Source organism: Macrotis lagotis, chromosome 1 (assembly GCF_037893015.1).
Source record: "Macrotis lagotis isolate mMagLag1 chromosome 1, bilby.v1.9.chrom.fasta, whole genome shotgun sequence".
In the NCBI taxonomy this organism is placed as follows: domain Eukaryota; kingdom Metazoa; phylum Chordata; class Mammalia; order Peramelemorphia; family Peramelidae; genus Macrotis; species Macrotis lagotis.
This window is the reverse complement of record NC_133658.1, coordinates 264864808-264889360: the sequence shown is the minus strand read 5'-3', so window position 1 is coordinate 264889360 and position 24553 is coordinate 264864808. Positions and strand designations below refer to the sequence as shown.

The following is a 24553-nucleotide window of genomic DNA, read 5'->3' as shown; positions in this document are numbered from 1 at the left end:
AGTAGGGGAGGGATATGGACAAACCTAGGCATTATATAAATCATTTTGACAATTAAGTAAAAAAATGAATTGGACTGGAGAGATATGAAGCAGAAACATCAATTAAATGCTATGTGAGAAGTCAGATGAGTGTTCAAACTGGGGGGTGACTTTATGAACTGAATTAGCATAGAATATGAAGGTGAAGGTGAATTACAATGTTTTCTATGCAAAGAGTAACCACAGAGATGAATCCCCTAGAAAACTGAAATTCTACACACACACACACACACACACACACACACACACACACACACACACGTGTGTGTGTGCACATACACACATCTACAAGAACAGTTAACTGGTTTTTGTCAATTCAACAAAAATTTCAGTACCAACAAAAGGGCAGTTAAATGGCACAGTGGCTAGAGTTCCAGACCTAGAGTCAGAAAGACTACTCTTCCTGAGCTCAAATCTGGCCTCAGACATTTACTAACTGTTTGACTCTGGGCGAGTTACTTAATCCTGTTTGCCTCAGGTACCACATCTGTAAAATGAATAGAGAAGTAAATGGCAAATCACTCTGGTATCTCTGCTAGGAAAACCACAAATGAGGTCACAAAGAGTAAGACATGAATGAAATAACTGAAGAAAAGCAATGTTTCAAGCACTATTATTTGTGTATTGAGTGAGTACATGAGAAATATCTTGGAAAAGGGAAGGATTTCAACAATAGAAATCATAGAGGAGAAATATCATTCCAGCTATAGGGGGACCAAGTGTATAAAACAAAGAGGTCTGGATAGGACATGACAGGATGAAACTGAAGAACAGTGAGCATCCTGATTTGGCTAGAGTGAAGGGAAGATATATTAAAAAGTTGGATGCTTTACCTCCTGCCTCCATTCCTCCAATCCTGGAATACACTCCCTCCTCACTTTCACTTTGTCAAACCATTAGTTTCATTCAAGACTAGACTGAAGCATAACTTCCTACATGAAGTTGTTTTTTTTTTATCCTCCCTTCAACTAGTACCATCCATCTCAAAACTACTTTGTATTCATTCATGATAATATGTATGTTATCTCCTCATTAGGAAGTAACTTCCTGGAAGCAAAGACTATTTTAATTTTATTTTAGTATTCCCAGCTTATCCCAGGGACTAGCACATAGTAAAGGACTAATAAATGCCTATTTGTTGATTGACTAGAACCACACTCTGGTAGACCTGAGAGCCAGGTTAAACAGTACAGAATACTAAAGATACAACATAAAGGGAACACACAAAGATCTTCTTATAGTACTTTTTATATATAAATTCACATACTTTACTGCCAGAAAATTCTACTTTTCATGACATGTAGTTATTCATTTTGTGATAAGGCATGTCACAAATTCTGCAAAAGACAATAACACATAAGAGATATAATTTTCAAAGCTAGGCAGAGAGAGGAGAAACAAAATATCTTATAGCAGGTGTACATTGGGATTCCAGTTTTCTTCCTTAAATCAGCCTTGGTTTCCCAGTTTCCACATTTACATTTAACTAATCAATTGACCCTTTATTTCATTTAATTAATTCACTTGACTCAACAAAAATTTCATATACTGAATGAATAAGTTTAAAAGGAATTAACAGATGATCAAAGTTATGGAAGACTACAAAGAATGAACCTGGAAACAAATGATCCCCAAATGAGTTGGCCTTCTGACACTGTATAATTGGTGAGGCAATATGATATAGTGAGAAAATCAGACTGAGAGTCAAAAAAGTAGAGATTCAAATTCTGCTCTGCTACTTATTATCTGTGTGATCTTCAGTCACTTTATCTCCTTGAGCTTCAATTTCCTCCAGTGTCAAATGAAGCATAATCTCTAAGAAAACTTTCACCTCGAAAGACAAGGGAAATCAAATTTATTTATCTTGATTCCAAGAATCCAACGGGTAAAAGGAAGTCTTTGCTAATCTTTTTAAAGTTTGTAATTCTGTCTGGTATCAGGTTACATCCATTGACTTGAAAGAGTCAAAAAAACCCATTTGAATGTTCCTAGTTGCTCTGTAACAAATAATGTGCCTAGCAATTCAACTCACCTCTGTTCTTGCAATATTTATACTGTCAGGGCCACTCTTCAGGAGGCTGTTTCATATTTTTGTCTTGATATTTTTCTACTGTCCTTGAATTACTATAAAGAAAAAGTTGGCATCAATAATCAATCCAAATTGTAGCACTTTAAATTTGTCTTCTAGAAAATGCTTAAGATTTTTTAGGAATGTAGTGATGGCAGATTCATCATTTTTTCAAAGTTATGGAAGACTACAAAGAATGAACCTGGAAACAAATGAAGTCTAATTCATTGCATTCTAAAATGTAAAAGAACTGAGATCCCTTTCTAGAATTTGAACACTTAGTCAAAGAGAATTCCAATATTACACTATGCCTCCATATGCTGACTATTAGGTCATCTGGAAGGATATTCATTTAACATTGAATTTCCATAAATTTACAAAATTTGAAGTTGGTTTCCACAAGTAGGTTTCTTTCATTAATATACAGTAATAGAAAAAAACAAAAAAACCTGGTTTCAAAATCAGAGGACTTATGTCTAGGTTATAGTAAGTGCTTAATAAATTCTAGTTGAGTGACTGATGAATCTCTGCTCTGTTATTAACTAGCTATGTGATCTTGAGTAAGACTCAACCACACTGGACCTCATTCTAGATCTCAGAGCTCTTGATAAAGGTTGGTTATTTCTCTTAGTACAACAAGAGGATTAGAGTACATTATTTCTGGGGCACCCTCTAGTTCTAATGATCTATATATTCCCATATTAAGGTTTACTAACAGACATTAAGTAAGTACTTGCTCAGTTGACAGTTCATCTTCTAGTTTAAGGATCAAAGAAGGTCTCATCATTGCAATACCTGCTCTCCCCTGGACTTTTTTTTCAATCAAGATCAAGAACATGAGCAATGGAATGCTTGCTAGTCTTCTCAGCCTTCAGCCAGATACCTGGTTCACTAAATTTCTATGGTATGTTAAGAACTCTAAGGATGGGAAAAGTCCAGGGTATACTAAAGGCATTATTGATGACATGAGACTGGAAAATGAGATGAACTATTCAAAAAGTAGAATGGTGATAATCAATGCACAATTAATAATCTAGTCCTGAGAATCTAAAAGAATTAGGAGGAAGACCATGAGCAAAATGGGCTGATTCTCTATTGAGGATGAATGAATGAATGAATAAATAAATAAATAAATAGTTGCTTATTAAGCACTTACTATGGACAATGCACTAGCTAAGCATCAGAAATACAAATGAAAAAGAAAACAATCCCTCTTCTCAAGGCCCTAACATTTTAATAGATGAAGACAACAAATATAGATGGTTTCAGTTATAAGTCAAATGGAAAGGCCCCTTGGTGCCTTGGATGCAGAGGCAAAGCAAATATAATAAATCTTCCTTTAATATAATTTTCATTTATAAAATCCATCATTTTCTTATGCTGAATTGTGTGTGAATGTATGTGAAAACATGGACAAAAATCACTCAAGAAGGCCCAATAGGTTGCCATCTGACCCAGGGGAGGAAGCATTCATGATGATGAAATCACAGAACCACCAGAGAACCACATTAGCCACTTTTTGCTTATGTTCTATAACAAACAGCTAGGTATTATAGTAGATAGAGTTCTGGGTCCAGAATCAGGAAGACCCAAGTTCCAATTCAACCTTAGAAACTTACTTGCTGTTTGACCCTGGGCAAGTCACTTAACCTCTGTTTACTTCCATTTCCTCATCTCTAAAAGGGGGATAGAAATAGCAACTGCCTCCTAACCTACTTGTGAGGATCAATTGAGATGTGTAAAGTGCTTTGCACATAGCAGTTGCAATATAAATGGTAGCTATTATTATTATTATTATTATTATTATTATCATTATCATTATCATTATAGTGTCAATTAGTGTCTTACTAAATAAAATATGCTGCTACCAATCACTTTTCATTGAATGATTAAAATTTCCTAAAGGACCATTTACCTTCTGTTGTCCTCAGTTCTGGTGCAAAAATGAATACAAGCATCATCATCTTGCTTTGTGCAAGAACATCGGTTCAGTGACCCTTTAAATGATGGCAAACTCCTCCTTATATGATCTGCAGATCTCTTGTCCCGGAAGTTCCCTTTGTAATTGGAGAGCCCATAAGGTACAGTCCGTCTGTAAAGGATTGGGAAATACATAGAACATGTGCCTTCATATCAATGTATATATTGATGTCTCAACATATATGAGTATTATGGCAAGAAAAGTAAAAGAAAAGACCGGGATGATGCCTGGTGTATATTTAAATGGGTAACTACCATCACAAGAGAATAGCTGTCAGAATTTAACCAATAACAAATGAGTGTCAGGCATGAGCTTATTCATCTCTACCCAGGAAAACTTACATCACATATCACTTTCTGATAAGAAAGACCCCTACATTCATTGTCTCATTTGAGTCTTATAAAGAAAAGCGGTATAAAGATAAATATCCCCAATTCTTGGGATTGTTTTTTTCCAGCTATGGAAACAAAGGCTCTAAAAAACCAAAATGGCATACCTGAAGTCAAACAGTTAGTGAAAGATGGCCTTGAACCCAGACCTCCTGCTTCCAAGTCCAGTGCTCTTTCCAGAGCATTACATCGTATAATGAGAGGATTTGGTTGTCAATCTTAGTTCTGAAACTAAAAACTGTGTGACTTTAGGCAAATCTACTTGTTTTGTATGAGTTTCAGTTTCTGCTTCTATAAAATGAGGGGGCTTAGAAATCATCTAGTTCTAGTTGAGTCATCTATGAATCTATACTGTGTCTTCCTCCTCCATCAGAACATAAATCTGAGGGCAGAATCTATCATTTTTTGTCCTTTTATCCCCAGCACCTAAAAAAATGTTTTGCACATCTAATAAACAACAGTAGAATTGAACTGTATGTTTAGTTAGCTATCTAGCAAGGGTAGACATAATTCCATCTCACAATGATTGAAATTCCATGAAAAAGGAGAAGCATCTCTCCTAAGGACCTGCTTAGAAAGTGTTGAAAGAGAGATTGGATGCAAGGGACCCCTTGTGCAAAGCTTAACCTAGAATATGGATAATTTCTACGTTTTTTACCTAATGGCTTAGCTTCCGGTGCCTGGAACTAAGGAAGTAGTAAGTGCTTCAGCATGCAAAAGGTCTCAACATTCTCACACCATCTGCACCAAGCAACTTTTATGTTTACATTTCTAATTATTTCAAGCCAGAGTTAAGACAACTATGAGAAAGCCTAGATGTGATTCCGCTAAGTCTTCCTTCCTTTCCCACCTCCACCCCCAACATCTCAAGTCAATTTTCTCTACAGACTTCTATTGTTTCCCTCTGTAAGTTTTGCCTGGGGCTTTTCCCCTGCTCTTCCCCCTAGAAACAGGAGGAGCAATTACTAGTAACTGGAGCTAGCTGTCCAGTGGAAGGGGCAGCCCCAACCCTATATCAAGGACATTTTAATTGACAAGTCTTCTAATCCCAGAAAAGTTACATACCCCCCCCCCAAACACCAATGAATGACCAAACTATAGAGGTAAAATTCTTTACAAATTCCAGAAGCTGGCACACATGTGTGGTATTTACCATATGGGAGGCCTTTTCTCCCCCTCTAAAGGGTTTATCCTTTGTGGGTTACCATTCAAGCTAAAAGTGGTCAAAAAAGACCAATTACAATTATTCCAAAACAAAATTGGCAATCTCATTCTAGTATTACTGATCAATCTTACTTCATCTGTATTTTTGAAGTTATTGTTGGTAGATGATGGCACATTGCTCAAGAAGGAAATTGGTCTCAAGAAAAGGTTTGTCACCCAAAACGCTGATCTACTTACTGATCCAGTTGATAATACATGCTGGTACATAGCTGCTGGTGATATGAAATGCAATAAGACAGTTAATAAGATAGTTGCTAGCTATTATGGTCTATGCCCAACCCACTAGAGATTTATACACGGGTAAAGACTGCCAAATTGTTCAGTGGAGAAATTATTAGATTATATGCTGCTTAACTGAAATTAACTTTGAAAAGCTATGACTTGATTGTGTGACAAATTCTTAATAATTTGGAGGACTGCAATGAGAAATGGATCTTCCAAAAATATTTTTCTTTACTTTACCAGGGATTCCCATTCCTGATTATGTACTCCATTGTATCTCTGATTATCTTAAGTGGTTTCATGTTCTTAAGGTGATAAGGGATAGGGGCCAGGGACTATTCCCATGATTTCATTGCTACAAGAAACTCCCACATGAGGGAATTTCCTACCAGTGCAGGTTGGCACCTTCTCTACAACTTACATGGTCTTAGAAACTTGCTTAGGACACTGAGACATTGTGTCTTGCTCAGAGTCATGCAGCCAATATGTGTCATAAGTATAGCTAGTCTTCCTGGCATTTAGATTGGCTCAGTACCTATATTCAACACAAGATTCTGTCTCTTAAAATAAAATTAAGTCAGGTGTAGTGGGGCATACACCCATGATTTCTACTACTAGAGGAGACTGAGACTGATGGATTGTTCAAGTTTGAGTCGTCTGAGCTATCATAGAGCTATAGCTAATACTCACACTAAGTCTACTACCAATATAGTGAGCTCCCAAAAGAACAGAGGTCTATCAGATTGCCTAAAGAGAGACCAATTCTCCAAAGGTGGACAAAGAGATCAGGTCAAAGTTCCATTCTTATCAGAGCTGGGATCAATTCAAGAGTGGCCACCAACTTCCAGGCTGGGCAAGATAGAAAAATCCAGTGACCAAACTTTTTTTAAGATTAAACTGAATTCGGAGCGGCTAGGTGGCGCAGTGGATAGAGCACCAGCCTTGGAGTCAGGAGTATGCAGGTTCGAATCCGACCTCAGACACTTAGTAATTACCTAGCCTTGTGGCCTTGGGCAAGCCACTTAACCCCATTGCCTTGAAAAAAATCTAAAAAAAAGAAAGATTAAACTAAATTCATAGACTCTGAGTTTGAAAGGATCCCAGAGCTGTCCAAATCTCTATTTGAGTTGGAATCACCTATATTCCTCCAATTTCATTTTATAATAACAGCTCACTTTTATATTATATTTCAATATTTACAAAATATTTTTCTTATAGCTTTGTGAGGTAGGCCATACCCCTGATTCACAGATGAGAAAACTGAGGTACAAAGAGATATGGTTTCTTTTCCAGGAAAAGATTATTAGAAATTTTATATGAAGTAGATTCCCAAACCAAGACTTCTAATTCCAATTCCAGTACTCTTTCTATTCTACCATACTGGGTGTGTATGTACATATGTCTATATGTAATATGGAAAATATTACTGTCATATGGGATATTTGCTATCATAAAGATTTGTATTCAAGTCATGGAATTGAGGCAACTCTCCACTCTTTTTTCCTTTCCTCCCACTCTGTTCATGGAGAACTAGGGCTCACTGGGTGAACTTCTACTCCAGGCCAGCCTCCAAATGTTTAGCATCTTGGGATCATAAAATGGAGACTGAAAGCAGAACATGGGTCCTGCTCAACCTTGGATCTTTGCTAAGAAACTCAATTTTTCCGTAACAAAAGGCTAAGCAGAGTAGGGAAGTAGGGAACAATGAAGACATTGTGGTGAGTCAGGGTTTGGCTAAACATATATTTTCCAGTAATAGGGTCATATTAAATCTCTAAGTGTTGACATTAAACCTAGTTCCCCCATTTCCACATGAAAATCTCACAAAGAGAATAACAATGCAACCATTTTTCAATCAGCAGAGAGGCCTACAATTTTGAAAACACTAGTTTAGAGCCATTAAACTTGAATAAAAATGTTAATATGCTTCAGGGGAAGAAACAAAAAATATGCTATTAATTATGATAAACATTTTTAGCATTTCTCATTCACATAAATGATCTATATTCAAATGAGTGATGGGATATAACTCATACTGAAAAGAAATCATGATGTGATGGAGAGAGCAATGGATTTAAAAATCGGAGGACTTTTATTAAAATCCAAGCTTGTCTACTAAGTTGCCTTGGAAAAGTTACTTCTCTCTTGGCCTCAGTTTCTCATCTATGAAAGAAAGGAGCTTTAACTAAATATGTTATGGCTCCAAAGTCTATAAAAATGCTTCAAGAAATGAAACATATATTATTCTTGTGCCCTTTTTTTTTCATTTAATCACTCAACATGCATCTAATATGAAGTACTTACTAGATGCATAGCTAAGGAATGAGAAGAAAAAATATTGTCCTAAAGAGGCAGTCCAGATTACAAGTTTCTCAAGGGCAAGGGATGACCATATCTTTAATTAGCTTATGTAGCTTCCACAGCACTTGCCACAAAGCTAAGAATACAATAGGTGGTAAATCAATAAATATTTGTAGGATGTCTGCCAATTCATAATATTTAAACTAATAAATGGTTTCTTGTGAACTCAAGTGTATCATAGGTCTGCATGAGCTTCTTTGGGGTTTAGCTGTAATACCACTATATTGAAATAATGACCAAAAGAAGGATATTACTGGAAATTCCAATTCTAGCATTCTTAGTCAATTGTAACATCTTTAGAAATAGCTGACACTTTGTTATTATTGGTTAGCATTTATATAACATTGAATTTTAAAAAGCAGTTTACAAATGGTATCTCATGTAAAACAGCTCTATAAAATAAATACTATTATCCCCATCTTACCAATGAGGAAAACAAATATGACTTGCTTGTGGCACACAGATAGGAAGTGTCTGAGTTAAAATCTGGTTTCCTACTATTTCTAACTCCAAGACCAGCACTCTAGCCACTCAGAGATTAAATAACAGAAAGAATGAGGAAAAAGATTAGAAATACAGTCTGAGATAAAAATGTTTCTGCTCTCCACTACTTTCATTTTCCTGACACCCAAAGACTGCCTATTCTTTACTAACTGAATAGCCAAAACCATAAATGACCATCAATATTTTCCCTTACCAGGGTTCAATCACCACCTAGTGGCTCAAACAGGTAACTGCAAGCATATACCAGTCACTTAAGTAGGTGGGCATGCCCCTATTTAAGACATAGATTAAATAGAACTAAAACTGCGAGGCCCCTCAGAAGACATCTGGACCAACCCTCTAATTTTGTGCAAGAGAAAACAGATCCAGAGATTTATTAGATAGTTAAATGATCTTTATGAGTTATTGGTCAACGCATCTGATGTTGAACCCTCCTGACCTTAGTGAGACTGCTCTTTGAATGATAGACCCCTGGTCAGTTACTAGACCTGGAAAGAGTTTGGATCTGGCATTCTGCTGGAATGGTTCCTTAGAACCCACCATGAGGAGGTTTCAGGGCCAGATATTAGTGAAGGTGAAAGGTATCTAATTACTGACAGTGAAAAATATCTATTACTTACACATACCTGCTAGTGATTTACCCAGTCTCAAAATTAGTAAATGTCAGAGTAGGAATTTAAACTCTAAATAAATCCTCTTAATTACCCCACACTGCTTACTACAACATTTGTTCTATCATATAAGTCCTAGGAATGTGCAAAGATTATAAAATTGTGGATCACCTGTGTCTGCTCAAGTTTGGGATCACTTGTATCTAGCACAAAGAGGAGAAATAAACCAAAATAGTCAAACTAAAGAACTTCATGCAAAATAAATATCTTGTAATATATATAGATATCAACAGATATATGGATAGTGGGGACACAGAGAGAAAGAGAGAAGTAGAATTGATATAGCTATAGAGAAATAAAAATGATAGAAATATGGCAAGAGAAATAGATGTATATAATTATATATGTGTGTGTATAGGTATATGTAACAGATATTTTCATTGTCAATTATTTGACATCTTTTACCACTAATATCTTGCCCTATCTTGTCTTCTCATAGTATCAAGATGATCTTGGGTTCTTAGGGGCTGAATGAGCAGAATGCCAATTCTGCCAGACTTAAACACTTCAAGTATTCCCATGCTTCTGTCACTAAGATCAGAAGGGCTTTAATCATTGGAACATTGACCAATAACTCACAAAGATAATCAGATTGTCTAGTAAAGCTGAGTGGGATTGTGAAGGGTGCACAGATGGACAGCTCCAGTTCTTCATTTGATATACTATTTCATAAATTTAGAGTTGAAAGAGACCTTCAAGATCTTCTAATGCAGTCCTTTCACTTTAAAAACTGAGACCTAGAGAAGTTAAGTAATTGGTCCAATGTCATATAAGTATTAAATCATAGTCAGAATTTACACTGGTCTTCTGGATGCAAATCCAGTGATCCCCCCTACTGCATCATGCTGTCTTTGATTTCATTCATGTTAAAATGAAGATGATAAAGGCATTTTTACTAAATTTTTTTCTAAAATGGGCTGCCCGGTCAAGTAAAAACATAATTAAGCACATATGGTAAAATTACATTGCCAAATCACTCAAGTATATTTGTTTCCTAAGCTAAGGGAAGTATGGATAGATGATAGCTTATCTGAGAAAAGATCAGGAGATTTTAGTAGGCTACAATTTCAGCATGAGTCAGTATTGTAATATGGCAGCCAAGACAAGTTAACAATCTTAGGCAGCGTAAGAAAGACACAGTTCTTCAAGACCAGTGATAGTTCAACCATCCTCTCAAGTCACATCTGGGGTGTTGCTTTCAGCTCTGGGTGCTATATTTTAGGGAAACTATTGATAAATTATTAGAGAGGTACCAGGAAAGGACAGCTGGCATGGTGAAGAGCCTTGAAAGTAAACTATAAAAGGGTGGTTAAAAAAAAAGTGGAGATGCTTAGACTATAGAAAACTTAAGAGTGGGAACGAGGACAATGCTAATTTTCTTCAAATATTTGAGATTTAGGTTTGTTCTACTTGTCCCCAGAGAACTGATAGTAATGATTACACATTGCAAATAGTGCAATGTGTAGATTTTGGCATAATAGAAGGAAAACTTCCTAGGAATTAAAGTTATCAAGACTGAACTGGGTGGCCTCAGGAGAGAGAAGACCCCTTCACTAGGAGTCTTGAGACAAAAGCTGAATGACCATTTCTCAAGTATGTGTTATAGAAGTGAATTCTTTTCCAAGTAGAAGTTGAACTAGACATTCTTTAAAGTCTTTTATGACTATAAAATTCTGTAAATTCTTCTAGCAAGTGTAATTTTTTACAATAGCTCTCTTTTATATAGTACTTTTAAGATTTAAAGGGCATCTAGGTGGCACAGTGGATAGAGCACTGGCCCTGGAGTCAGGAGTACCTGAGTTCAAATCTGGCCTCAGACACTTAATAATTACTTAGCTATGTGGCCTTGGGCAAGCCACTTAACCCCACTGCCTTTCAAAAAAAGATTTAAAGGTACTTTGCTGACAGGACAAGGTAAAGTGGCTTGTCCTAGGAAGTGACATAATTGGGATTTGATACCAGGTCTTGGGATCTCAAATCTAGTATTTTTTTCTCTTCACAATAGAATAATATTGGTATCCTATTATTTCTTTCCACATAGAAGTTTTTATCATTGAGGTTAAGAGAAGGGAATAGGGCAAATATTTATTTTCTGATCCCTTGCCAGGGTGCCTCAGCCTCTGACTTCCAGGACCCAGTGATCTCTGGCATAGGTGAGTCCTTAGGGAAGGGGCGTGATTCAGATAATGTTCTTATGGACTTGTCCCTATCTTTTATCACAATACAACCTCTAAGAGAAAATGTTCAGGAAATCCAAGGCAGCAAACAGCATGAAGACACAATGCCCTGTAAACATGTACTGCACTTCCCCTGACTGTTAGCCCCAAGGAAATGATCAACAGTGTCTAAAAATGCACAGAACAAAATATCCAAAGACCTAAACCAAAGAGATCATGGTATTGAGGCATACCTCCAAGCCTCACCTAACTCCTGCCTTGTCTCTTTAATAAAACATTATCTCTTTGTAAACAGCAGTTTCATATCATCAACCAGCTTTCTCCAAAGACACTAGCCCTCTTCATTTTTTTTTCCCTTTAATACTTGTCAGCTGCAGCTTGGTACACAAGAATCTAAACAATCAGCCAGCATCCTCATACCCACAAGCCCCAGCTTTTTTTCAGTTGCCCAGAAATCAATAGAAACTTCCAAACCATCTCCTACAGACAACAACAAACAGCAGCCAAGTTAGTATGTTTATAGCATTTTAAGGTTTGCAAAGCATTTTATTTTTTATTTATTTTTTTTTAGGTTTTTTGCAAGGCAAATGGGGTTAAGTGGCTTGTCCAAGACCACACAGCTAGGTAATTATCAAGTGTCTGAGACTGTATTTGAACCCAGGTACTCCTGACTCCAGGGCCTGTGCTTTATCCACTGTGCCACCTAGCTGTCCCTGCAAAGTATTTTATAAATATTACTTCATTTTATCCTCACAAAAATCCTTGGAGACAGATATTATTATCCCCATTTTTACAGATAAGGAAAATGAAGTAGGAAGAGACTAAGTGACCTATTCATGGTCACACAGTTACTAAGTATTTGAGGCAGGATTTGAACCTGGGTCTCTCCTGACTCTAAGTCTAGGAGTCTCTCCATTGCCCCACCTAGCAATCTCTGTTGTCCCATCCATGTCTCACTGCCATACCCTATTGAGCTTCCTCCCATGTTCATAGGTCACAAATGGAGAACTGGAAAGGCATGTATACAGGAGGCATGTTATGCAGCTTCCTCACTTTACAAATTAATTAGTGAATATCCAAGGCAATTTAGTGAGTTCCCCATAATCATACAGGCACTATACATCAGAGATGAGATTTAAAGCCAGGTCCTCTTACTCACTGTTGTTTCCTCTGTACCATGCTGCCCCAATAATGACAACCTGTTCAAATGCTCAGTGTGCATTTTTGAGAAATCAGGCAAACAATGTGCAGTGTCTTCTTACTCACCCTGGACTTGGACAGCAGACCTAGAATGCTGAAGAGAAACTCAGTCATCTCTAAGCAGAAGATTCCAGAAAACTGAAGAGAAGACTTAACTGGCATTCTCCTACATCCTCAAGATCAACATCCTCATGCATTCCAGTCACTTACTAAAAAACCATATTTTTCTTTTCTTCATCCCATAAATCAAATTTAATTAAGTTGTACTACTCCATCACAAAATTGGAATCTCTTATTGTTGCAGGTCTTTACACAAAATAAATACCTTTTAAGTGGTTTTCTAACAAAGTTCACCTGTATCTGTCACTGCTAGTCTAAGAAAATAAACAGGATCAATTTGAAAAATGGGAAAAACATTAGATGATTTTCTTAACAAGATATGTGAATAAGAAATTGCATTCTCTACAAATCAGAAAACGCTTTATTACTGGCACCACAGACCTGCTATTTGTGCCCTTGCCTACTCAGTCCCAGAAGTAATGACTAAAGTGTTCCATCAGTGAGGAGATGGGATCATGTATAGAAAATGCTAATTTTTTCCATCTTCATATTAAATTGTCCAAAGGTTCAGACTCTTATATAGCTAAAAGAGCCAATAATTTCTCAACATTCACCTGCTGTCCAAGAGTCTGTCTGAAATCAATTTGACCTCAATATGGTTTTGAATGGAAGTATGTGTGCCTAATAATTCTTGACAGAAGCTGCATAAAACTAGTAAGTTGTAGGTAGGTACAGCAAAATCTTCACTAGCCAAGTTCTATCGAAAAGAAATTAGGTCTCAAGTATTGTTGTTTTAGAACCTTCCACTGACAGAACCTTTACAGAAGGGATTACACCCAAACCTCTGTGGTGGCAAAGACTATGACTGAGTGAGGCTATGTTGCTTTTCCAACCCATTACCAGGGATAGCCAATAGAGAAGCCTTACTGCTATTTTTGGAAATTTTAACCTTTAATATCTATACTGTCATATTACCCAAGACCTCTGAAGCTGAATGTGAAAATATTTCAAAGTCACAAAATTTAAAATTCTGTCAACTCCCTAATGATCAGAAATATGAACCTGAGACTACACAAGGCTAACTAGTAGATATATTAGCCATAATCCATGAGATACAAATAATATAAAAAATGCTTCTATTTCATCATATAGTGTGAAATTATTTGAGAATTTACAGCTTCAAAAGAAAACATATACATACAAGCATATACACAAATAGTTATGACTATAAGGGAAGGAATCCTAAATTTGTTCTCAAACTGAATTCTACAGATTAATTGATTTTCCCTTACATCTGCTAGGACATAAATGCAGTTCAGTGAGTTAGGGTAAAGTTTCTCTACCCAACCCCCAATGACCCTTAAGAATTTCAGGTCGAACATGAGCACGTACATTCATTCCTATCTGGTATGGCCTCATTACAACTTTATGCAAAGCTGCAGACAGATGCAGCTCAAAATAGTTTCCAGCAATGGAAACAAAGGATAATATGGGGATCAGGTATTTTTTTACAGAATAAGTATGAAACCATGTGTGCATTACTCTATGGGATACATAAATATACCACCATACTGCCACACTAAAGATTCTCAAAAATAAAAAAGCTCTTTAAAATGTAAGGGAACCCATCATTTTGGGCTTTTTTTAAATCATTCAAATGGAGAGTCAAAATCCAACAAGAGAAAAAATTTCTACTGTATCTCCTCTCTCTTAATAAAGATCTGTTCCAAAGCTTCGGTATCATGATTTCGGATGTATGTGTTACAGTGAAAAGAGCCTTGGATTAAAGTCAAAAGACCTAGGTTCAAATCCTGACTTAAATCACACTCATTGTGTGACCCTGGGAACATCACTTGATCACTTTGGGGTTTAATTTCTTCATTTATAAAATTAAGAGATTAGATTAGATGATAAATAAAAATCTCTTCCAAATCTAAAATCCTATAAAGTTATTATCTTTTTTTCATTAAGTTTTGGCAATCTAATCAATCAGTCTATCAATCAATAAGTATTTATTAAGCACTACTCTGTGCTAGACACCATATTCAGAGCTAAATGCAAAAGTGAAAAAGTCCTTACCATTAAAGGAGTTTACAGTCTAATAACATGTATACACAAATATACAAAAATACAAAATAGATACAAGGTAGCTTTAGAGAAAAAAGCAGCTGGGAAAGGGGAGATGCAAAAAGGCTTCATATGGAAGGTGGTGTTTGAGCTAAGCATTGATGAAAACTAGGGATTGTAAGAAGTTGAAATAAAGAAGGAAATTCAGCACTTAGCCCCATTAAGTTCATACAAAACATGTTCATATGGAAAAACTAGTCTTTATGCCAAGCCACAAAGAAAATAACCAAAATGTGCCATTAAAATTAACAGTTCTTTTTTTAATAATGTAAAAAGCATTTATTTTTCCCAATTACATGTAAAAACAATTTTTATATTCATTTTTAAAATTTTGAGTTCCAAATTCTCTCCCTTCCCACCCCACCCCATTGAGAAAGTAAGTAATTTGATATAGGTTATAAATGTGTAGTGATGCAAAACATTTCCATAATAGTCATATCATTTCTTTTTCTCTTTTTGTGTGTGTGGGGGGGATTCTTGATTAAGTGACAATATCTCATTCTCATACTTGTGGGTCTGAATAGATTATAACAATGATTCACTCCCCAAGAGAAAACCCCCATACTTAATAGCACTGCTTTTGTAAAATGAATTAAAGAATGTAACAAAAAGTAAGTCCTTTAATAAAAGTAATTCTATTCTCTTGGCTTTTTTCAGTGTAAATTATATTTTTCTGCTAAAATTCAATTTTCATCAGGACAAAAATTGTTTCATTTTTTTCTTCAGATCCACAGCACAAATATAATGACAAGGTCATAGTAAGCATTAATAACAACTTGTTGGTTGATTGATTTCTGTTTGGTAAAGTAGCATATTAGGTTTGCCAGAAGTGGAACTATGATGGAATGATAGGAGCTTTGTTCCAAGGTGCTAAATTTAGAGAGCACCCGCAGCACAAGACAGTACCTCAGCAGTGTACAACCAATGTAGCTGAGCATTTAGTTAGGGGAAGATGGCAGGCTGAAGTTAGATCTCCAGAATCTGATGCTAGTATCCCAGAATTTCTATATCCCCTTCCATTGGGCAGTATCCTGTCTCTCCCACCAATGAAATATGTGACTTAAGTTCCAAGTATGATTTGTGATACTTTCCCAGATATACAAATCACTAGTTATAGCTCTGTATTTTCTTTACCCCTTCTTCCAGAGTTATTATTGATTGGGCATTTGCTACTAATTCTGCCCCAAGTAAGTCAATGAAGAAAAGTCTGGACTTGATTTCTAATCTTACTTTTCAAGTCACAAAGTTGTACAAACTGTAGCAGAACTGAGACAACCAAGAAGGATGAAAGATTCAGGAGCTGGGAGAGAGCCTAAAGATCATGGAGTCCACCTTCCTCATTCCACACATAAAGAAGTCACAGAAACTAAGTAATCTGCCCAAAATTGCATAATTTATATGTTCCAGAGCACAGATTCAAACCTAGGTCTTCTGATCACAGAATCAAGATTCATTTTCATTGCACCACACCCACAACTCTCAGAGGACATGAACTTCATTTGCCTTACCTTAGGAAAATTTTTGATTCATGGTTTTATTGAACTTTTAAGAGGTGCAAATGAGAAGTAGAAAAAAAGAAAGAAAGAACCAGTATGAATGATAGAAAGAATGTTGGGAAGTGGGGAGTAGAGGTTAGAAACTTACTTCTACATTCTGCTAGGCAATGCTAAATATTGGTTAAATTCCCCTTTGGGCCTCACTTTCATCTTCTGTAGAATGAGAGGGCTGGTGAAGATAATTCTAAGTGTCTTTTTTTACTTTCTATACTCTTTCATAGAAACCCCTTTAGTGAAAAAGAAAAAGAAAAGAAAAATACGGACAAAGAATTAATGTAGCCCTCTCATTTGAATTAAATTAAACCAATTACTCAAATATGGGTTAGAAAGTTGAGTTCTAGTGTTAAATCAGCTTGTTTGGTTTCAAACTGAGCCCTTCCCATGGAAGGATGTAATACAACATAAAAGAAAACTGTTGTCTAGGCAGGAAGAACTATGACTATTTAATGGGAAGCTTTGTTTCCTTTGTTTTAAAATTTTGATGGCTGGAACAAAATACATAAGAACTATCAGAATCTTCTTTTTGACCTCAAATTTAAGGCAAAGTTAACTCACTGACAATTTTCTTTTCATGCTGGGAGAATCAGTCTCCTTTAGAGGTCATGATTGGTTCTAACCTCTGAGGCTAGGTTTTCCTTAAATTCATGAAACTGCTTTGTTACCTAATTTAGAAAAATCATCTGAAATCAGAAGGCCCAGATTTGAATTCTGGGTCTTCCATTGATTTGTGTATGACCATGAGCAAGCCCCTTCACTTGTCTGAGCATCAGCTTCTTCCTCTGTGTTTGTTTTAAGAATCAAATAATAGAATGACTCATGTAAAGTTCTTTGTAAACCATAATGTGTTATATAAATGACAGCTACTATTATGCAATATTGAATTTATTGCATTGGAACCAGGCTTCATATTTGCTCCTGACCATTTCCAGAGCTAATCGTGGTGAAATGAGAGTAAAGGAAAAGGACTGGGTTTTAAGTCTATGTGATCCAAAACATAAATGTGTAGTCTCATTACACAGCCTTCCCATGAACTCTGAACTAATCACCTCTAAGTTGCCATTATGACCACCAACAATACCTATAATTTCAGCAAATAGCACTTCATGATAGATCATAAATAATAAGTGATTAACTAGGCCCATATTTCTATAGTACTTTTATTATCCCCATTATGCAGACAAGGAAGGTGAAGCATATAGAGTCTTCAGTGGCCTTTCTGAGGTCACATAGCAAGCAATTATTGTTTGAACCAGATGTAAACCTGTGGATTTTATTCTTTTCTCCCTACCTCAAACCACAAACTAAATTCAGTATTCTTAAATAAGAAAGGGAGGTCATTTAGGGTACAGGGGTAATATGCACTATGATTTATAACAAAACTTCAATTAAGCAAAATCTGTAATTATCTGGGACCTGTTCAAGGCTCATATCAGTAATTTATTTTACAGAGTCTCTTGACGTCACCATATATTCAGCCCAATTTCCTGTGTCTCTATCTATTAAAGAATCACAGAAACTTTGAACCTGAAGGGACCTCAGAGGTTATCTGGTCCAAACTGTAGCTAAATAAAAAATAACACAATATCCTTTCATATAACTCCTACAACAACCCAAATTTGTCTGTCTGATTTCTTCCTATTTATTCTTATTTTTTCACTGTGGAACCACATACATCTAATGACTCTTTTTTCTCCAGGACAGAAATTCAAAAACTTGAAGACAGCTTTCATGTTCCCAATCCCAAGTTTTCTCTCCTCTAGCCTAGGAAAAAAAATCCCATTTTCTTCAAACAGTTCTTTTATGACATGGCTTCCAGTTTTCTGGTCATCTTTTCATGGACTCTCTCTAATTTGCCAATCCCCAGAAAATTTTCATAGAAATTGTTATTTCTAATAATATATTTCTCCATCCTTTACTTGTATAGTTGATTTTTGAATCCACATAGAACTTTATATTTGTATCTGCCCCCATTAAAAGTTATCTTAATAGAAGAATGAATTAATAAAATGTATATAGTAAGCATATACTATGTGCAATGGCTCTATATTCAGCCAAGCTATAATTCCTATCTACAAAGATTTTTTGAGTTTGGTTATTAAATAAATTAAAACTATACCTTCTAGATGCATATCAACTGCAAACTTGATAACCATGCCTTCATCTAAAACATTAATTAAAATACTGAAAAGTAAAAAGTCAAACCAAATTTCTGGGTTACTCCACTAGAGACCTTTTACCAAACATTGGTTAATATCAATCCAATAACTATTCTTCTTTGCATCTGGCTTTTTAATCAATCTCAAATTCATCTATTTGTATTGTCAACTAGGCCAAATCTTTCAGTTCTTTTTAAAGGGATATTATGAAAGACTTTTAAATCATCTTGTAAAATCCAAATATTCTAGTTAAGGCATTCTCCTGATCTTTCAAGTTAATTTTCTTGCCCTCCCACAAAAGAAAATTAAGTTTGATATGACCCATTCCTGATGAAACCATACTTATGTTTAGTGATGACCCCTTCCTTTTCTAAGTTCTCAAAATCCAACCCTTTATAAGGACCAATTACATTCCCTGGTTCACTAATGTTCAGAATTCTTAGCCTGACAATTGTCAAGATACTCAATACCAAAAGAAATAAATATTTATTCCATAGTTGGTTGTTTTACTGATGCTTTCCTCACAATAATCCTAAGAGGAGAATAATATGAGTTGTTGCCCAGAGAAACTAGGTGACTTTACCAAGCTCTTATTACTTAGTTATTTAGTTAGTAGGTTAGTTAATTAATTGTCCAGGTATCCTTATTCTAAGCCTTCTTTCTAATGAAGGATAGATGCCTTTATTTCCTTGTGTCCCAAGATTCTATTATGAGAACTCTATTATATTTTCTAAGTGAAAAAGCAAAATCATTCATTGTAGAATGAGTTTCAAAAACAAAAGAAGCTATCACAAGTCTTTCCAGATAGCCAGACATAATTAACTATAACTTACCATTTCCTGGGTATTTTGCTTAAAGAAGATCAGCTTTTACTGTGTTGAGTGAAGGAATAGGAATAGGTAAAGAATGAAGAATGGGTAAATAGAAAATTAAACTGTACATTTTAAGTTATTAACAGCCACAATTTGTGAACAACTTGGGTCACAACTATCTTTATCTTAGTGTATGAGGAAGAGAAAGTGGTCAGCAAACTATATAACTGGAAACTATATAACTACTGGAAAAACACTGGATTTAGAATGATTAGAGAGTTAGACTTGGAATCAGAGAGATCTGGGTTCAAAGCCTTCCTCGAAGATACTTCTTGCTGGAAGATCCTAATCAAGTCATTTAACCTCAACTTCATATCTATAAGGCCTCTAAGTTCCCTTTCAACTCTAAATTTATGAACCTTTGATCCTATTTTAGAGTTAGAAAGAACTTTAAAAATCCAAATCATTGTTTCAACTCATAACTGAAAAAAGAATTTTATCTACAAAGTTCCAGAAAAGTGGTCATTTAGCCTTTTCTTGAAAACCCTCTTTGAGATTATTCTTACAAGAATTGTTCAACTGTTCTAAAAGGTGTCTCATTAAATTGTGACCAACTTCTCTCCAAAAATATTCAGAAGACCTGACAAGGGTATTATAGAAAGGATTCATATATGGGGTAAGAGATCAAATTAGATTTTTTAAAATTTCCTTACCACAAAAAGATTCTATTATTCTGAGGACAAAGATGATACTACTACCATGATATCACTAGGAGAATATTTTTTTGTTCATCTACTTGCCGTGGTTATAGACATGAACTTAGCCATCTACAATCTTCTATCTGGGTACCCTTGAGAACAAACACTTGAATTTACAAGAATGATGCCCCAGTTCCCCTTGACCCTCCACTCTAAGAAATCAAGATACTTCCTAAGAATTCTATGAGGTTCAAATGAAAGAATATATGTAAAACTCCTTGCAAATCTTAATATGCTATAATTATTAGACTTTGTTGTGTTTTATTATCAGGCCCAGAAATATCACCATATGCATTATTCATATCTATCCCTGAGCAACATTGTGGATAGATGCCATACTATGGTTTTATTGAAGTTTTGCTTTTCATTTTTCCTGTGGGACTAATCTATATGAATGCACACAAAATGTTATATAATTGCAGAACAAAGATGATGATTCCTTTCTTGTTCTCATGTTAAAAAAATCAATTAAATGTCAAGTATCTACCAAGTACAAGATTTCAGTAAATTCCAGGATCTTAGAAATAGAAGGAATCTCAGGAAAAATAAGGCCCAATTCGTACCTAGGCAGGAATCATTTAATTTTCCTGATATACAGTTATCCAGCATCTGTTCTCTGAAAATATCCATTGGTAGGGGAAGCTCTACCTCTTGAGACAATCCATTCCTCTTCTGAACAGTTGTTATTGTTGGAAAGTTGTTTTCCTTACATAAAGCAGAATCTGCCCCTCTGCAACTTTCTGCCATTGCTTCTAGTTCTGTCTGTAGCAACAGTGAACAACTGTAATCTCTCTTCCATGCAATAAGCCCTCTGAATAAAATGGCACAATGTTCTGGTTCAGATCATTGGTTCTGAAATTAGAAGACTTGCGTTCAAATCCTGCCTCTGATACTTATTTCCTGTGGAACTTTGGGCAAGCCAATTAATCATCCCAGATTTCAATACCTTCACATGTAAAAAGACAGCATTGGATGAAACAATCTGAGATTCCTTACAGTTCAGATCTATGATCCTAGACTTTAAAGTCAGTTTTGTCTCCCCTGAATATTCTATCCTATAAACTGAACAGAGTACAATAAGACTATTGTTTCATTTTTCCTCAACAATATGCAGGCATCATTAATTGAAACCTTTGATCTCATTAGCTTTGGGGGGGGGGGGTGCCACTCTATACAACTGACTTATATGGAGCTACAGCCCACTAAACCCCCCAGAATTTTTTCAGCTCTGCAAATATGATAGGTATATATGCCAGCAAGGTACTCTGTTTTTTTTCCTAGAAACTTACAATGATAACTCTCATTTCTACAGCATTTTGAAATTTAACAAATTGCTTTTGTTATTAAAGACATTAAAATAGATACTAGAAATCTTGTTGGACCTACATTCCAGATAAGGTTAAGGGTAGTCAGAGTGGTTAAATGCCTTCTAAGAAAACATCCAGAGGAAGGCAATCAAGATTGAGAAGACCATGAAGTTCATAACAGATATAGATCATTTGAAGGAAACAGGGATACTTTACCTGAAAAAGAGATAAATGAGAAGAGTTTCAAATATTTGAAGATCTGTTTCATAGAAGAAGAATTAGACTTCTTTGAGTTGGCCAAAATATTGGAAAGGAACAGATTGGAAAGGAACAGCTTGACATAAGGTTAAATGCCTATCTATAATTACCAGAGCTAAAAAGCAGTTCTTTCTAATTCTAAGTTTCTCCATTACCACACAATATTTAGAAACAAAGTTATCCTGACATTATATTTTGAAATCAGTGAAATTTGTCTTTGGTATATGGCATCCCAGTCTTAATTTTCCACTAGACTATCTCTAAAGTAATAATTTTCCTTTCCGTTCTCTCACAGTCTCTTAGCAATTTCAAGTGTAATCTCTTTTTTAGGTTAATTTTATCATACATTATTATGTATTATAATTGTATTTGAGTCTTATCCTTCACCAGATTGTAAGGTCCATGATGTCCTTATGGAGCTCATTTTGTATCAATCAACATGCACTTTTTAAGCACAGGTATTATGCTAAGCAAGATGATCTTTTTTTAGTTTTTGCTAGGCAAATGGGATTAAGTGGCTTGCCCAAGGCCACATGGCTAGGTAATTGTTAAGTGTCTGAGGCTGGATTTGAACTCAGGTACTCCTGACTCTAGGGCCGGTGCTCTATCCACTGTGCCACCTAGCCACCCCAAGCAAGATGATTTTTAAAGACAAAAATGGAACAGTTCTGCCTTCAAGGAGCTTAACAGAGTACCTTGCTGGTTTAGAGAAACATCATGTACATATGTAGGTATGTCCAAAACATGATAGATATACAAATAAATGTATTCATGTGAATATATATACATATATATATATATGCCCATCTATATGGAGACAAAGATAGAGAATGGTGAAAACATAAGCAGCTGTAGTCCATATAGAAAGTAGCCTTAGAACTGAGATTTTAAGGAAGTCGGGACTTCTAAGGGGGGAGGTGAAGAAAGTGTGCATTCCAGGTATGGGGAACAGTCAATGGAAAAACAACAGAGACCACAGATAGAATGTTATATGTGAGAAACAGTGAGACTAGTTTAGCTGGAACAGAATTTGTGGAAGCATATAATATATAATAAGAGTAAAAATTTGTTGAATGCCAATGGATTTTTTTGTCTGCTTGTTTTATCCCACAAGTAAAAAGAAGTCACTATGGTATATTGAATGAAGGATTGATGTGGTCAAGGAAAATTGTCTTGGAAGATATGTGGAATACAGATTGAGAAAAGAGAGATGAGGCTGAGAGACCAATTAGAAAACTACATAATCTAGACAAGAAATGAAAAGTGCTTGAATTGTAGTGGTTTGAGAGGTGAGGACAAATATTGTGGAGATAAGACTCCAAGAGACTTGGCCACTAATTACATATGAGATAAGAAAAGGGGAGAAGTCAAGGATGATTCCAAGGAAGCAGTTCTGGAGGACTAGAAGGATGGTGGTTACCTCAACAAAAATAGGGAAGTTTGGAGGAGGGATGAGTTTAGAGATGGGGACAAGAGGAATAAGTTCTGTTTGGAACATGTTGTGTTTGGGAAGACATCCAGTTTGACATGTCCAATAGGAAGTTAGTAATGTGAATCTAAAGCTCAAGAGATTAGAATGGTATATAGATACAGATATATGCTAAAATTCATTGAATAAGAGATGAGAATTAGACCTATATGACTTAATGAGGTCTCCAAAAGAGACTGTGTAAAGAGAGAGAATAAATCAAGATGGAGATGTGGAATGTATTCATAGTTAGAGGACATCATATTAACGATAGTACAACAAAGGAGCTTGAAAAGGAAAGATCAGACATAGGAAAAGAACCAAAAGAGCAGTGTGACAGAAACCCAGAAAGGAGTTTCCATCAGAGAATGGTCAGTAATGTTGACCCTACCTCCCCTAGTTACCATGTTCTAATCCCAGTAGAACAAGAATCAATCTGTTTCATTAACTAGGAAATTAGTTAGAAGAAGATTCTGACCTTTATTCCCAAAGGAATAAATTTAAAAGTGAAATTTCAGACCTAAACTAGGAAAACAGTTTGACAAGAAGGGCCTTTCTAGGGCTCCGCCACCCTTGATACTTGGAATATAGTCCAGCATCTAACAATGTCAGAAAGGATTCCTTTACTTTCTCACAGCATGGAAAAGATAGTAAGGCAGGAAGCTTTTGCAGGGGAGAATTTTTTAAATTAAAGCTAAATATGTTTTATTAGTTTCTTTTCTTCTTTTTCCTGTTGTAAAAGACAAAATATCTTTTTCAACTGAATAAGTTAAACTCTCAACCTACTGTCTTCCTTATTCATTAGATCGTAACTGACAGTGCTAGAAGAGACCTTGTCCAGCCCTCTCATCTTTTAGGACTGGAAAATGAAGGTCCAAAAGAGGAAAAAGCCTCATCCAAGCTCATAGTAGCAAGTTACAGGCTGAGCCATGATCTAAGTCAATTGCTAAATGAGAAATGTGACAAAGTAAGAATAAAGGAAATGGACAAAAAAAAAGCAGAAGGAGATATAGGGATAGAGAGGGGAAAAGGAGGAATGGGAAGGAGACTGTGGAAAGGAAGGGGGAAAATTAGCAAGCTCTGGCAGACAGGAAATGGCTATGAAACCCTTCTCAGAATAAATTCATAAAACAAAATAGTTATCCCTTCTACAGCACAACTTTCCCCCATCATAATTTCAATATATCACAGATTGGCAGAAGAAATTAAATAAGA

General features: G+C 35.7%; 1 protein-coding gene across 2 annotated transcripts in view; it reads right to left on the bottom strand.

Annotated features, from left to right (window-relative positions):
* Nucleotides 1-24553, bottom strand: part of EDN3 (endothelin 3) — a 34808-nt gene that overhangs the window by 2627 nt on the left and 7628 nt on the right. For both annotated transcript variants that reach the window (XM_074210371.1, XM_074210372.1), the window contains 2 exons: nucleotides 4023-4199; nucleotides 2072-2163 (listed from right to left, as the gene is read on the bottom strand). In XM_074210371.1, the coding sequence (XP_074066472.1) occupies nucleotides 2097-2163; nucleotides 4023-4199 (244 nt within the window). In that variant the 3' untranslated portion in view covers nucleotides 2072-2096. The remainder of the gene's footprint in view (nucleotides 1-2071; nucleotides 2164-4022; nucleotides 4200-24553) is intronic.